At 39.2% G+C, this 14,710-nt stretch overlaps 1 protein-coding gene across 1 annotated transcript in view; it reads right to left on the bottom strand.

Moving 5' to 3' along the window:
• Positions 1-14,710, bottom strand: part of nbeaa (neurobeachin a) — an 828,675-nt gene that overhangs the window by 755,508 nt on the left and 58,457 nt on the right. The window contains exon 3 of the mRNA XM_059646713.1: positions 643-874. Within this exon, the coding sequence (XP_059502696.1) occupies positions 643-874 (232 nt within the window). The remainder of the gene's footprint in view (positions 1-642; positions 875-14,710) is intronic.

The raw sequence follows: 14,710 nt of genomic DNA, 5'->3' as shown, positions 1-14,710 counted from the left end.
CATTAGCCTTCTTGATTTATATGCTGTACCTGCATACTAACATTTTGGGACTCAAGCACCAGAACAAATAAATCCCTCTACATCTTGAAATTCTGCAGTCATTGCACATTTACACAGTACACGGCCTTTTTATTCTTCCCCTGCCAAAACGAAGAATTTACAGAGAAGGCAGATGTGAGGTAGTTAATGAAAAGTAAGAAAAAGAAATCACTACTAGATGAGGATGAAAAACAATTCATGAAGTGAAAATATAAGGACAGAGGAATTAAGCAGAACAGAGGCTTTTAGAAATGCAAAAAACAGATGAATCAGTGTGAAAAGCAAAGTGGGGGAGAGTGAGTAAGGTAAGTGATGTCATAGCAGGAAAAGGGCAGAGATTATTTCACAAGTCTTTGAAACACAATAATATCTCAATCAAATATCATTGAACTTTGCCTGCCAATTTACTTCTTTTCACAGCAATATCTTTTGATTAAACATAAAAAAGGCAAACAGTGTATTAGATAATGACAATACAGATCAAATGATTCAATCTCTGGGCCCAATTTTAATCCATTCAAACCCTTCCACTTCCACAAAGATCAAATTGGGCCCTATATTTTAGTAGATTTAATATTATGGGCATGCTTAAATAACTTATACCTGCTATCATGTCATCCACTTTGCTCATTTTTAATAGCACTTGTTCAATGAGGCCAACCTCTGTGCTTGCTTGAAGGTTGCGTACACTCTTGCGCAGAATGGCTGTGAACATACTCCAAATCTCAGCCTGGCAGGTGACTTCACAGTGTTCAAGAAGTTCTATCATGCATGCTATGCTTTCCGTATCCTGAATGATGAAGTTAATTTCCAAGTCAAATTCTCCACCAACTAGCTGTCAGAGGGATGGATAAAAAAAAGCAGAAAATGCTTAACAGTTTCATTTTTAAACTATACAGTTTTAAATTATTTCAGTCAATCTATTTCAAACAGATTCAGCCTGGTGTCCAACACCAATAATTTTTATAAAGCTCCTCTTTGGTACAGAAAACTTACCTAGTAAACAAAATAAGTAAGGCAGTTTCAGTGCTGAATCGAAACTGTATCATGAATCTGGAATTCATTAAATTATCTATGAAAACAGCAGAAGAATTAAAGGCAAAATTAGAAATTGCTGGGAAAGCTTAGCAGGTCTGGCAGCTTCTGTGGAGAGAAATCAGAGTTGACATTTTGGGTCACTCAAACTGAAATGTAAACCCTGATTTCTCCCACAGATGCTGCCAGACACGTTGAGCTTTTCCAGTAATTTCTGTCTTACAGCATCCGCAGTTCTTTCAGTTCTTGACCTAATGACTTTCATGCTTAAGACCCAATAATGGAGCCATATCCAAACTAGGAAACAACATAATCAGAGAAACAAAAGGAGATGCGAAAGAAGAAAACTAAGAACATTAAAAATCATTTATTAGAACAAAAACCTTATTTTTTTATCATGTAAAATACATTAAAGAAATTCCTACGACAATAAAAGTCCAATGAAACTTGATAAGAGCTAAAGAATGTTTTTGGATTTATTAAAATAACACCAATGATTCACTGAAAAGCAAAACTGGCATTGTTGAAATGACCTGTTTCTATGTTTCATATTTTTGTTGAAATTCCCTCTCAAGGTCTAAAATTTCCCCATTCATACAGCAGTTTGGCTTTTTCTAAAAAAAAAGAATAAAAATACAGTAAATCCAAAATCAACAATAAATTATCATAAAGAACAAAACAAGAATTTGAGTGCATAACTTCAGTGTGACTGTCTTGTGATTAATGTAATCAACAGTGCAATATAACATGCTGAATAATATTTGCTTCATTGATTGATAATTTGTCTTAGCTCAGTATGTTACGATTGAGACTGTAGGCATTGTAAAGCCTCTCCCAAAAAAGGACAGCACTTCTAGTTAAGACATTCAGTGTTCACTTCAGTGCTTTACATCTGACAGTTACCTATGCAATTTTTTTTTATTTGTTATGATTTTACGAATGTGCTGAGGGTGTTTTACAATTTATAGATTTATTACTGCCAAAATTCAACCCATCTATTCAATAATAGTCTTATTTACTCCAAAATAGAATTGCACTGATAATGGCTGTATCTGGCAGGGTCCTTGAGGAATTTATAAATTATTGTCATCCCAATGTAGAGTTGAAGAGCATTAAAAGCTGAGTTCATCATAATCTGCCAATTATAACAACATATTTTGGTAGATCAAAGCAAGATCAACCTGCAATGTTAATTCGACTTCAGTGTCTCGAGATGCTACCTGACCTGCCGTGTGTTTTTTGCAAGTTGTTTTTTTATTATTTCCAGCACCTGCAGAACTTTATTTTTGTAAAAGCATCGATACAAGTTTGCACCTGACGATTTTGATATAACGCAGCCTTAAGTTTAATTCAAGAACAGTAGTTTAACTCAGAATGAAGACTTTGGGTGTAAAACGCTATCTTGGAGGCTGGATCACACACTGAGTACCAAAAGAGTGTATTTCTTTTCAGAGATCTGCATTCCTGTTTAGGAGTTATACCATTTACCAAGCACAAAGTATGATGGTTATTATTGTTAAAGGTCAGTCATCTCAGTACAAGGATTTTTCTGTAGGACCACCACAGAGTAGTGTCCTCTCCTCAACCAGCTGCAGCTACATCAATGACTTTTCCTCCACAAAGGTCAGAAGCGGGGAGTTTCGCAAATGACTGCACAAAGTTCAGTACCATTTACAATTCCTCCAATAATGAAGCAGTCTATATTCATATGCAGCAAGCCCTGCTTTTTTGTTACCTATTTGGGCTAATACATAGCAACAAAGTTCAAGAAACATAAGTGCAAATCATAACCATCTCAAACGTGAGAGAATCTAACCGTTTCCTCTTGACAGTCAATGATATTACCAATGCTAACTTATCTACTAACGACATCCTGGAGGTACCTTTTGCCAGAACCCAATTTGAGATGTCTCATGTACATTGTCCATGTCTCCAATGCATATAGAAGGACACCGCATTACCAGTGTCTGCAAACCACCAGCATGGTGCCAGGTTGCGGTCTTTATCTTCAATACTCCGGTTCCTCAGACAGCTATACTAGCACACTGGAGACAGATTTGAATTTCATTATCGTTGTCTGTCCTCACTGAAAACAGCCTCCTAAGATACAGTATGTGAATTTATTTTACGTTGTCCACAAGGAACAGTGCTGCATGTCGGAAGCTGGTTAGTAGAGGACATTTGTATTCCAGATGTTTAGACCAAGGCCCGTTTTATTTTCTTTGGTAAACGTGTCAACTTGATAGTAGTTGAGATGGTCTTGTTAATGGACTGCAAGGAACAACAGTTGATCATTTTCCCAATAATCCTGCAAAACAAATTCCACTCCAGTAGGAAACTTCATGGATATGGAATGGTGTGTTGAATCAGAAAGATGGTGAAGGCCAATGGTGTGATGAATAGCCTTGCTTAGCCTCAGCTTGCAATTCATTGAATCCATGTTGAGGATCACTATTTGAATGATATCACGGAGCAGCAAGAGAATGGTGATTAATTTCTGCCAGTTGACAGAATTGAAGGCCTTTGCAAAGTCAAAAGTGGCATGATTAAAGGTTGCTATTGCTCTCAGCACTTTTCTTGGACTGATCTTGCTTTGAAAATCACATCCACTGTGCCTCTTGATCCGTCAAGGTCCAATGCATCTCTGCTCACATTTCACCGATGTTTTTAGTTTACCATAGATTTTTAAAATTAATTTTAGTATGACATTGTACAACCACATTTTCAAATATATTGTCACAGGAATTTTACAATCAATTCAGTGCTGGTATTGACTTCAGAAGAATTTTGCAGAGGGCACTTTCATTCAAAAGAAGAAAGATCAGTGCATTTCCCCAGCTGACGAGAATTAACATATTCTGAGTAACATACTCATGTCAATCATGGACAAGATTTGGGGAGTCAGGAGGTGAGTTGGGGAATCAGGAGGTGAATTACTCACCACAATTCCTAGCCTCTGACCTGCTCTTTCAGCCACAGTACTAGTCTGATGAGTACAGTTGAGGTTCTGATCAATGGTAATCTTTTGCCAGGGTGGTAATCTTTTGGGCGGAATAGTGGCTCAGTGGTTAGCACTGCTGCCTCAGAGTGCCAGGAGCCCAGGTTTGATTCCAGCTTCAGGCAACTATGTGTGTGGAGTTTGCACATTCTCCCCGTGTCTGCATGGATTTCTTCCAAGTGCTCCTCCCACAGGTTAGGTGGAATGGCTATGCTAAATTGCCTACAGTATCTAGAGTGGGAAATACAGGGATAGGGCAGGGGGTGAGTCTGGGTGGGGTGCTCTTTGGAAGATCGGTATGGATTCGGGTCAAATTTCCTGCTTCCACACTGTAGGGATTCTATAAAATAAAAAGTGTGGATTCTTTGGCACAGTCAAGATATGCTAACATATGAACAAGAAAGAAGACTAGGCCACTCAGCTCTTCAAGCCTGCTCTACAATTTAATAAGATCACAGTTGACGTGATTTTAACCTCAACACTACACTCCTGCATAACCTCCAGTCTTTCGTCTCCTTTGTAATCAAGAATCAATCTACCTCTGTATTACAATTATTTAAAGATTCTGCATCCACTGCCTGGTCAAGTGTCCTCAGGATCTTATTTATTTAATTCAGTCTCTCTGACTCTTCTAAACTCTAGAGGTCTCTGCTGGGCCCTCAACACTTAATAATTTGCATGAATGATTTAGATAATGGGACTAAAGAAAATTAGCCAAGTTTGCTGATGTCACAAAGATGGGTAGGAAATTGAGTTGTGAAGAGGAAGAGGACAGCTCCATTCTTGCCCCATTAAAGTTAGATCTCTGCCAATTTATCTTTCTTATTCTGAATTGTTGCATGTCATTTGTCACCACGATCTTGAACCTTATGATCCAATGATCAATCCTAAATGTTCTCCCACTGATTCTTGATCCATTTGGCCCACCTAATTTCCAAGAAACATGTGCAACAATGCATTTTTCTTGTTAGACTCAATACATACTGCTTAGAAAGCTCACTTGAACCCAATTCTCGGACTTGCCCCTGACACTACTGGTATACCAGTCTATAATTGGGTAATTTGAAGTCCCCCACTATGACTCCTTCACAATGTTGGTATTTCCCTGTAATTTCCCTAATTATTTCCTCTAGATCCTTTCCACTAGATGGCAATCTACAGACTACACTGAGCAATGCAACTGCATCCTTTTTATTCCACAGCTCAAGCCAAATTGACTTTGTCTTTGAACCCTCAGGCATCATCTTTCCCCAGCACTGCAATACACTCTTTAACCAGTACTGCTTCCCCTCCTTTTCTATCCTTCCTGAATTACTTATACCCAGGAATACATAAAATCTAAACCTGCACTTCCTTGAGCCAGGTCTCTGACAGTACCATAACAGCCCCACAAATCAACTGGCATCTGTAATCCTCTAATCTTATTTCCTATATTCCTATCTTCATTTACATACACATCAATTTTTCTTTCAACTTCCTTTCTTTCTCTCCTTTCTCAACTTCAATGATTTATTAATATTTTCTATGCTAGTGCCAGCTTTATCCCAAAGTTTTTGCAAGCCTTAGTATTCTCGACTATTCTTTCTTAGTTCACACATCCCTGCCAAATTAGAAATGCAGAGAGATCCTAGGGTGCCCCCGTCATTAATCAAAGAAGGCTAGTATGCAGGTACAGCAAGTAATAAAGGAAGCTAACAGAATGCGTTGTTTAATCATGACAGGAACTGATCACAAAAGTAGGAGATTAAGCTTCAGTTATACAGGAAATTCATGAGACCACATCGGGAGCGCGGTGTACAGTACTGGTCACTATACTTAAAGCTTCATGTAGAATATCACTGTTCTTAGAATTTAGACCTTTTTCTAAAGACAAATGGATGTGGGTTAGTGCTCTTAATAAATTTTGAAAAAGGGCTGGAAATCAATTCTAAAGTTCTGGAATTAAGAATCTAATAACAGTCCTGAAACCTGGGAAAAATCCATCTGATTCTCTAATGAACTCCTTTGAGAAGGAAGCGGTCATCCTTATCTGGTCCAGCCTATATGCGACCCACAGCAATGTGGTTAAGTCTTAACTTCATTCTGGACAATGATGGATGGGCAATAAATGCTGGCCTAACCAGCAACACTCATAGCCCATGAACAGATTAGAGAAAGGCTTTCATTCGTAAATGTGATGAGGATTTCTGCCTCAACCACTGTACTCCCAAAGTGTGCCAGGACCAAAGTGGAGCCATGACTTGAAATGAGTTCCAAGGTAACAATGTCCACCATTAAGTTCTGGTGCAGCCTTCCCCATCTTCACACACCTTCCTCCAGATCCCACTCTCCCTCTGAATTCTCACCATTTTGGCAATGTTCAAGCCCCAAAATGGGCTCACTGTGAGAAGCAGTGCTCTATAATTCTTTCAAAGAGAGAGTTCCAGACTTCTACTACCCTGTGTTTGAAAAAAAACTCAACTTGTCACCAATATTTCTTCCAATTACTTTAAATCTAGGTCTCTAGTTAGTGACCTCACAGATAAGGTACATGATCTTATCTGCCCTACCTAGCCCCTTCAAAGTCACCTGTTCCAAAGGAAGCCAATGTATTCAGAAATGTGGATATTCAAAACGCAGGTGGCCAAAGGTCAAAATTGAGAGTGTCACAGAGTCATACAATACAGAAACAGATCCTTCGGTCCAACTCATCCATGCTAACCAGCTTTCCCCAAATTAAACTAGTCCCATTTGACTGCATTTGGCCCATATCCCTCTAAACCTTTGCCATCAATGTACCTGTCCAAATGTCTTTTATACGTTGTAACTGTATCTGCATCTACCACTTGATCTGGCAGTTCACTCTACATACGAACCACCCTACATGAAAAAGTTCAGATCCCTTTTAAATCTTTCTACTCTCACCTTAATAATATGGCATCTAGTTTTGAACTCCCCAACACAGGGACAAGGCATTTGCTATTCACCTCATCTTTGCACTTTGTGATTTTATAAACACTCATAAGGTCACCTCTCAACCTCCTACACGCCAAAAGAAAAAACCCCAGCCATATCCAGCCTCTCCCTATAACTCAAACTCTCCAGTCCTGGTAACAGCTATGTAAAACTTTTCTATACCCTGTTCGATTTAATGACATCCTTCCTATAGCAGGGCGACCAGAACTGTACGTGGTAGTCCAAAAGTGGCCTCACCGACATCCTGTACAACCGCAACATGCATCCCAATTCCTATACTCAATGGTTTGAAACAATGAAAAATGCCTTCTTTACCACCCTGTTTACCTGCGATTTCTACCAACTTCCAGAAAACTATGTATCTGAGCCCCCAGTCTCTCTGTTCGACAACACTCCCTAGGGCCCTACCATTAATTGTTTAAGTCCTGTCCTTGTTCATCTTACTAAAATGCAACACCTCGCATTTATCCAAATGAAAATCCATTGGCTACTCCTTGGCTTATTGGCCCAAATGATCAAGATCCCTTTGTAATCTTAGAAAACCTTTTTCACTGTGATGTGATAGTTTTTACCAGTGATCCCAATGTGCCGTGGAAGTGTCTCATTGAAGCATGCTATGTTACTGAAAAGGTTGGGAATCACTAATATATATTACCATTCTTTTTGGGTTGTTGCAACATGGAATAGTTTGTTACTTAATCTCCTCTGGCCTCTCTCACGTTGTGCTGCCTGACCTGCCAAGGTTTTCTTCTTTCTTTGTTCTGGTTTATAAAACTAGAGCCTGGGTCAATTAAGGCATGTAGTAAAGAGCTCCTTCTCCACTCCCACCCCCACCCTCATCACATTAAAACACATGAAAGCATGTTGAAGTATTTTAGTTGCTCCACCTAAAGAATGGATGCTGTACAATTATTCTGTGACAGTACTGTAAACTATCGATCACATTTAGAGCTGTACCTCTGGTCCATTTATTGTCTGGCAGATTGTTACATGATTTTTCCCAACATTTGCATATATAAACATGCGAGTTAGGAGCAACAAAGGGCCAGCAGCCCTTCAAGCCCACTCTGCCATTTAATAAAATCACGGCTGATTTGCTTCACGTCATATTGCATATTATGTAGCTAATAGTTATACTGTTCGCAGTTTTAGTGATCATTGAAATCTTTTTCGAAAACAATGGCCTAAACAGAGTAGACAGACAGGAAATATCCTCTATGGCAAAGGGTTTGACAACCAGAGAACTCAGATGGAAGTTGATTGACAGAAGAGCCAAATATTAAATGAGAAAGCCTTTTGCTTAGGAAGTTCTTAGGATCCATAATGTACCGTCTCAGAATATCATGTTTCTAGGTTCCTTGAGGATTTCCAAAGGGAACTGCAGAACCATCTATAGGTAGAACAACGTTGCAGGGTTACAGGGAAACAGGGACTTGGGAATAGGACTAACTGAATTAATCTTGAAGAACTGGCGAGTACATAATAATCTAAAAGGCCTGCTTCAATGCTGTCACCATTCTATAATTTATGAGATTACTTCTGTACTCTCCTGTGACACAGCAATTAGGGTTCCACTCAGTATTCTAGCTGTTGTTTAATTAGCCTTTTGCGTTAAGAGAGCATTCTTAACTCTCTATTCCCTCTTCAAACTAGATGAGACTCAAGTTTCTTTATTTAAAAATTATTCATGCATGTACAGGAGGTGGACACATCAAAAATACTCAACTTCATTACGAGAATAATGGTTTCATACTATTTCTACAGATAACAAAGTTACAATCAACTGTTTCTCCAGGTAATAGTTTCCATTTCTGAAGAAGGGGGTAGGCCTGAAACGTCAGCTTTCCTGCTCGGCCTGCTGTGTTCATCCAGCTCTGTACCTTGTTATCTCAATAGTTTTCAATTAAGCAGTTAAACCTTTACTCACCCATATCTGTATCCAACAATATTCACATAGTCTATATTCCAGATCAATACACATGACTGACTACATTATCTAATCATATTCAAACTAATACACATGATTATATTATCCAATCATCACAACATGTTTACATCTAACTTTAAGTACATCCTCTAACTGTAGGTATATATTTGCGATCAGAAAACCTATAAAGTTCCCATTTTTATACTGTTCCAGCACAAACTCCCTGCTTGTATGTGCATTACCAATAAAGGCAAGGCTCCTTATGGCTTCCTAACTATCTTATGTACTTGCCCATCTACAGTTAGGAATCTGTCCACAAGCACACAGAACACTGTGTGCTATTACTTCTCAGCAGCCATGTCCCCAAATCAAATTCCATTTGTAACATTAGTGCCCACCTGACCAGTGATGTCTTTGTGTCGTTTACATATTTTATCACCATTAGCCACACAGCCAATTTTCTACCATCAGCAAAATTTTAATCATGTTCCCTACATTTAGGTGTAAATCATTGATCTAAGATTGATAATTTACCTGTGAGTAGATGAGATTCATTAGGAATAACAGAGATGAAAGACTAGTAATTGCAAAGGCATTAACAATAAAAAATAAAAGGTGAGAGTTGTCAACAACTATAGGCCAGTCAGTTTAATCTCAGTGGTGGAAAAGATTTCCAAAAGGTGAAAGTCATTTGGAAAAATATGGATTCATTAAGGAAAGACAGCAGATATTTAAGGGAAAACAGTGTTTAACGAAGTTGTTTGAGTTTTTGATGACATTACAGAGGGTCAGTAAGGCTTATGAACATGAAGGTAATAACAAAAATGCACTGGTTACTTACATCAGTAAGAAATATTTTTATGGGCTGTAGAGAAGAGGGAAGTTAATTTTATATTAATCTCTCAGATCCAGCAAAAGCACACTGGGTCAAGTGGCATCATTTAGATCAATATTCTACTGTTTCATGAAAACAAACCTCCTCAAACTGTAAACAGGAAAGAGGTTTTTCTTTCGACAGAAAATACAATATTTTATTGAACAGAATGTGTCTGTAAAAAGATGTTATAATCACCACCAAAAAATGCACCTAAGACCACATGACATAGGAGCAGAATTAGGCCATTCGACCCTTCAAGTGTGCTCCACCATTTGATCAAGACTGATAAATTTTTCAACCCCATTCTCCTGCTTTCTCCCCATAATCCTTGATCACCTTACTAATCAAGAACCTATCTCTGTCTTAAATACCCTTGATGACCTGTTCTCCACTGCCTCTGTGGCAATAAATTCCACAGATTAACCGCACTCTAGCTAAAGAAATTCCTTCTCATCTCAATCCTAGAGCGTTGTCCTTCACTCTGAGGCCCAAGTCGTAGTCTCTCCTACTATCTCTAAATACATGAAGCATTTTGTTTTGTTTTGACCTCTCAGCAGAGAATTCAGTGTTCAGTCCAGCAGAGAAGAATTTCTGTCCAAACATGAGTTTTGTTCAATTCAGTTTAAGGAAACTTGTCATTTCAGTAAAAAGGATTTCTAGACTATTTAGCCAGAAGGGAATAGGATATAAATCTTCATGTTGTTAGAAATGAGAACGTTTAGGCCATTAAAAATCGGAAAGCTTCATGATGTCAGATTCAAAAGAAACTGTAACGTTGTCTCTACAAATCAAATGAAAGAAACAACAAAACCTCAGTTAAGAAAGGATTTTAAAGGAGCTGAAACAGGAGTGTAACACAGCTGGATTTGAGTCTCTGCGGTGGATGGTGTTGGGAACAGGATAAAATTTTGTTTTATTATTTGTGCTAAGATCTAATTGTAGTTTACACACACATACAATAGAAAGTGTATTTGATATGTTGGGTTTTTTTTATGCGAATAAACCTTTGTTCTGTAATTAGAAAACATCTACATACTCATGTAAATACATTTCAGTGCCTAAACAACACTTTAACAAACTAATAATACATACAATCTATCATGCCAGGTTTTATTCTGGGATCTGACTTACCAGTATTTACCATCAGATGAGATCATAACAGTCCGGAAAAACAGAACATTTTCTCTGATTGCCAAAACGATATACAAATGCTAAGTTTGTTCTGCAACATTGAGACTAGGATGCAAGAAATCAGACATCAAACAAATAACAAAGAGAACAAAGAAAATTACAGCACAGAAACAGGACCTTCAGTCCTCCAAGCCTGCGCTGATCAAAATTCTCTCTCTAACCTGTCATCTATTTTCTCAGGATCTGTGTCCATTTGCTCCCTGTCCTTCCATGTACCTGTCCAAATATATCTTAAAAGACGCTAACGTGTCTGCATCTACCACCTCCGCTGGCAATGCGTTCCAGGCACCCACACCCTCTGTGTAAAGAACTTTCCAAACATATCTCCCTTAAACTTTCCTCCTCTCACTTTGAACTCATGACCCCTAGTAACTGAGTCCCCCACTCTGGGGAAAAAGCTTTTTGCTATTCACCCTGTCTATACCCCTCATCATTTTGTAGACCTCAATCAGGTTCCCCCTCAATCTCCGTCATTCTAATGAAAATAATCCTAATCTACTCAACCTCTCTTCATAGCCAGCACCCTCCATACCAGGCAACATCCTAGTGAGCCTCCTCTGCACCGTCTCCAAAGCATCCACATCCTTTTGGTAATGTGGCGACCAGAACTGTACACAGTACTCCAAATGTGGCCAAACCAAAGTCCTATATAACTGCAACATGACCTGCCAACTCTTGTACTCAATACCCTGTCCAACGAAGCATGCCATATGCCTTCTTAACCACCCGATTGACCTGCGTTGTCACCTTCAGGGAACAATGGACCTGAACACCCAGATCGCTCTGTTCATCAATTTTCCCTAGGACTTTTCCATTTACTGTATAGTTCGCCCTTGAATTTGATTGTCCAAAATGCATCACCTTGCATTTGCCCGGACTGAACTCCATCTACCATTTATCTGCCCAATTCTCCAGTCGATCTATTTTCTGCTGTAATCTCTGACAGTCCCCTTCACTATCTGCTCCTCCACCAATCTTAGTGTCATCTGCAAACTTGTGAGCAGACCACCTACACCTTCCTCCAAATCATTTACATACATATATCACAAACGCTAATTCATACAGTCTAAGAAGAGGGTGCTGATTGGTCAAGCCATTGTTGGCACGTAGATACAGCCAGAACAGTTATCTATCAATCTTAGTCCTCAGATCAGTGATGTAAACTCTGATCAGCTATGGTTTTGCCATAGGGATTATCTAGAGATTGGCAGTCTCAAAGACTCCTTTCCCAGTGACAAAGGCAAAATTTACACACAATTCATAGATTCACAGAATTCCCTACAGTGCAGGAAGATACCATTTGGCACATCAAGTCTCCGCCAACCCTCCAAAGTGCGAACCAACCAGACCCACACCTCCGCCTTATCCTCACCATTTCGCAATTACCATAGCTAATCCCACCCCTAGCCTGGATTTCCCTGGACAATACGGGGCAACTTAGCATGGCCAATTCATCTAACCTGTGCATCTTTAGACTGTGGTAGGAAAGCAGAGCACCCAACAGAAACCCATGCAGACACAGGGTAAATGTGCAAATTCCACACAGGCAGTTACTCCAGGCTGCAATCAAACCTGGGACCCTGGCACTGTGGCAAAACAATGTTAGCTACCTTGCTGCCCACCGACAAGAATGCCTTGTGCTTTTCTTTTGCATGAATTTCCTTTTGCTGACATAAATATGGTCCAGTCTGTTCAGTTATATAGCTTCTAGCATTTAGAAATGTATCACATTGTGAGCCTCACTGATGATCTTAAAAATTGTCCAATGACAAAATCACATGTAGTGTTGGATATGGTGTTGAGACTTGCAAACATGGGTTGGTTTTGCACAACCAGCAAACTGCATGCTGCAAATGGTCAGGGATGTGATTTTCAATATGATCAAAGACTTTTCAGGTCATATGGGCTACATGTCTGGCATCACATCAGAACAGAAACTCATATCAATCACATTACTCATTTAATGGAAATGTTTTGTTCATGGATAAAACCACCTTCTGCTTATGGCAAAATAGCAGCAAACAGAGCTAGCTTCAGCGGTTGTGCAAATTTTAGAACACCTGTCCCTTTCAAACTGCTTTGAGGTACAGTGGGCACCATTCAAGGTAAAAAGTAGTGGCCAGAGGCCCTTTCATTAGTTTGCCATATATACATATTTTTAGTCAGTCATGGGACATGGGCATTGCTGGCTGGCCAGCATTTATTGCCAAAGCCTAGCTGCCCTTGAACTGTGTGGCTTGCTAGGCCATTTCAGACAATTGAGAGTCAACTACATTGCTGTGGGTCTGAAGTCACATGTAGTCCAAACAAGGTAAGGATAGCAGATTTCCTTCAAACAAGCCAAGTGGGCTTTTCCTAACAATTAGCAATGGGTTTGGCGCCATCAATAGATTCTCAATTCCACATTTTTTTTTATTATTGGATTCTACCATCTGCCATGGCAGGATTTAAATCCAGGTCCCCAGAGCATTACTGAAGCCCATGGATTAATATAGTGATAATATCACTTCCCAGTATGGTCAGTGATAATTTGATCAGGACTGACATCATTTAAGATGATTTTAGCTATCCTATTCAAAATCAAACACAGATAGCAATCAAATGGCAAATGTCATATTTTTGGGTTTGCCCCCAATAAATTCATCTTATAACATGTGGAACTTTAGGAATCCCAACACGTGTAACTGACCGGTGAATGTAGGCCTTCAATAGCAAACAGAAAAACCACTGGCAGATTGCCAACTAATACATTGAGGAATAGGAGCTCATTTGATTGCTCCATTTCATTGTGTGCTACACTGGATTTATTAAGCTGAGCAAATAAATTCTTTCATGGAGCTCCACAGAAGTATTGCAAATATATCATCTACATATTGGAAGTTTGTAGGACATAGGTGGTTAGTTATCATTCCAAAGACATAGCCGCCACCAAGGTATTAGCATGTGTTGTGAAGTTGGGTAGAGGACTTGTGGACAGGGGGGCAGGAAGTTAGAACTTGATGTTTGTAAAATGCTAAAGGGAAAAGCATTGTGTGACCCCTTTAAAAGATCATGTGCTTTTTCCATACTTAGAGAGTTACAATGGATATCTGTGAGCAGCAGCTTCAAAGTTTGCAAGTACACAGACATCACTCGAATTGAAACATTTGTATTGATACAGTTATCAGGCCAAGCAGCAGTTTTTAGAAAGACAACAAGCTTTTAAATTTAGCCAATCAATATGAACCAGGCACTTAGATCACAAAATCCAATTAAATTTAAAAGCTGATGGATTTGGCAACCTAGGACCAATCCTATTACAAGAAATATCGGTACGTCATCAAGGCCATAAAAAGAAGGGGGCAGTTGGACAAAACCCCACAGCTAGTTGCTATTTGCCAAAGCTAAAGGCCCTCAGCTCTCAAGAGAGAATTGCCGGCTCCCACAGCTTCCTCTATGTCTTTGAGAAAGCACTATATCAATTCCAATGGTACCAACGGCACAACTAGTTAATATTCCTGACACAAGAATCAACAGAGAAGGTATTCCTGGCACAAGAAACAACACAGAAGGCGAAGGTTCCGAAGACACGTAACCTGGCTGTAATTTCAAGAGACTAAAAATATGTATAAGTGGGACCTGTATATATTGGAACAACATACCATTGGAATTTTGCTTTATTCAAGAACAGTTAGGAATGAGAAGGGAT

Source organism: Stegostoma tigrinum, chromosome 6 (assembly GCF_030684315.1).
Source record: "Stegostoma tigrinum isolate sSteTig4 chromosome 6, sSteTig4.hap1, whole genome shotgun sequence".
In the NCBI taxonomy this organism is placed as follows: domain Eukaryota; kingdom Metazoa; phylum Chordata; class Chondrichthyes; order Orectolobiformes; family Stegostomatidae; genus Stegostoma; species Stegostoma tigrinum.
The sequence above is the reverse complement of the archived record's forward strand: the minus strand, read 5'-3'. Positions and strand labels throughout refer to the sequence as shown.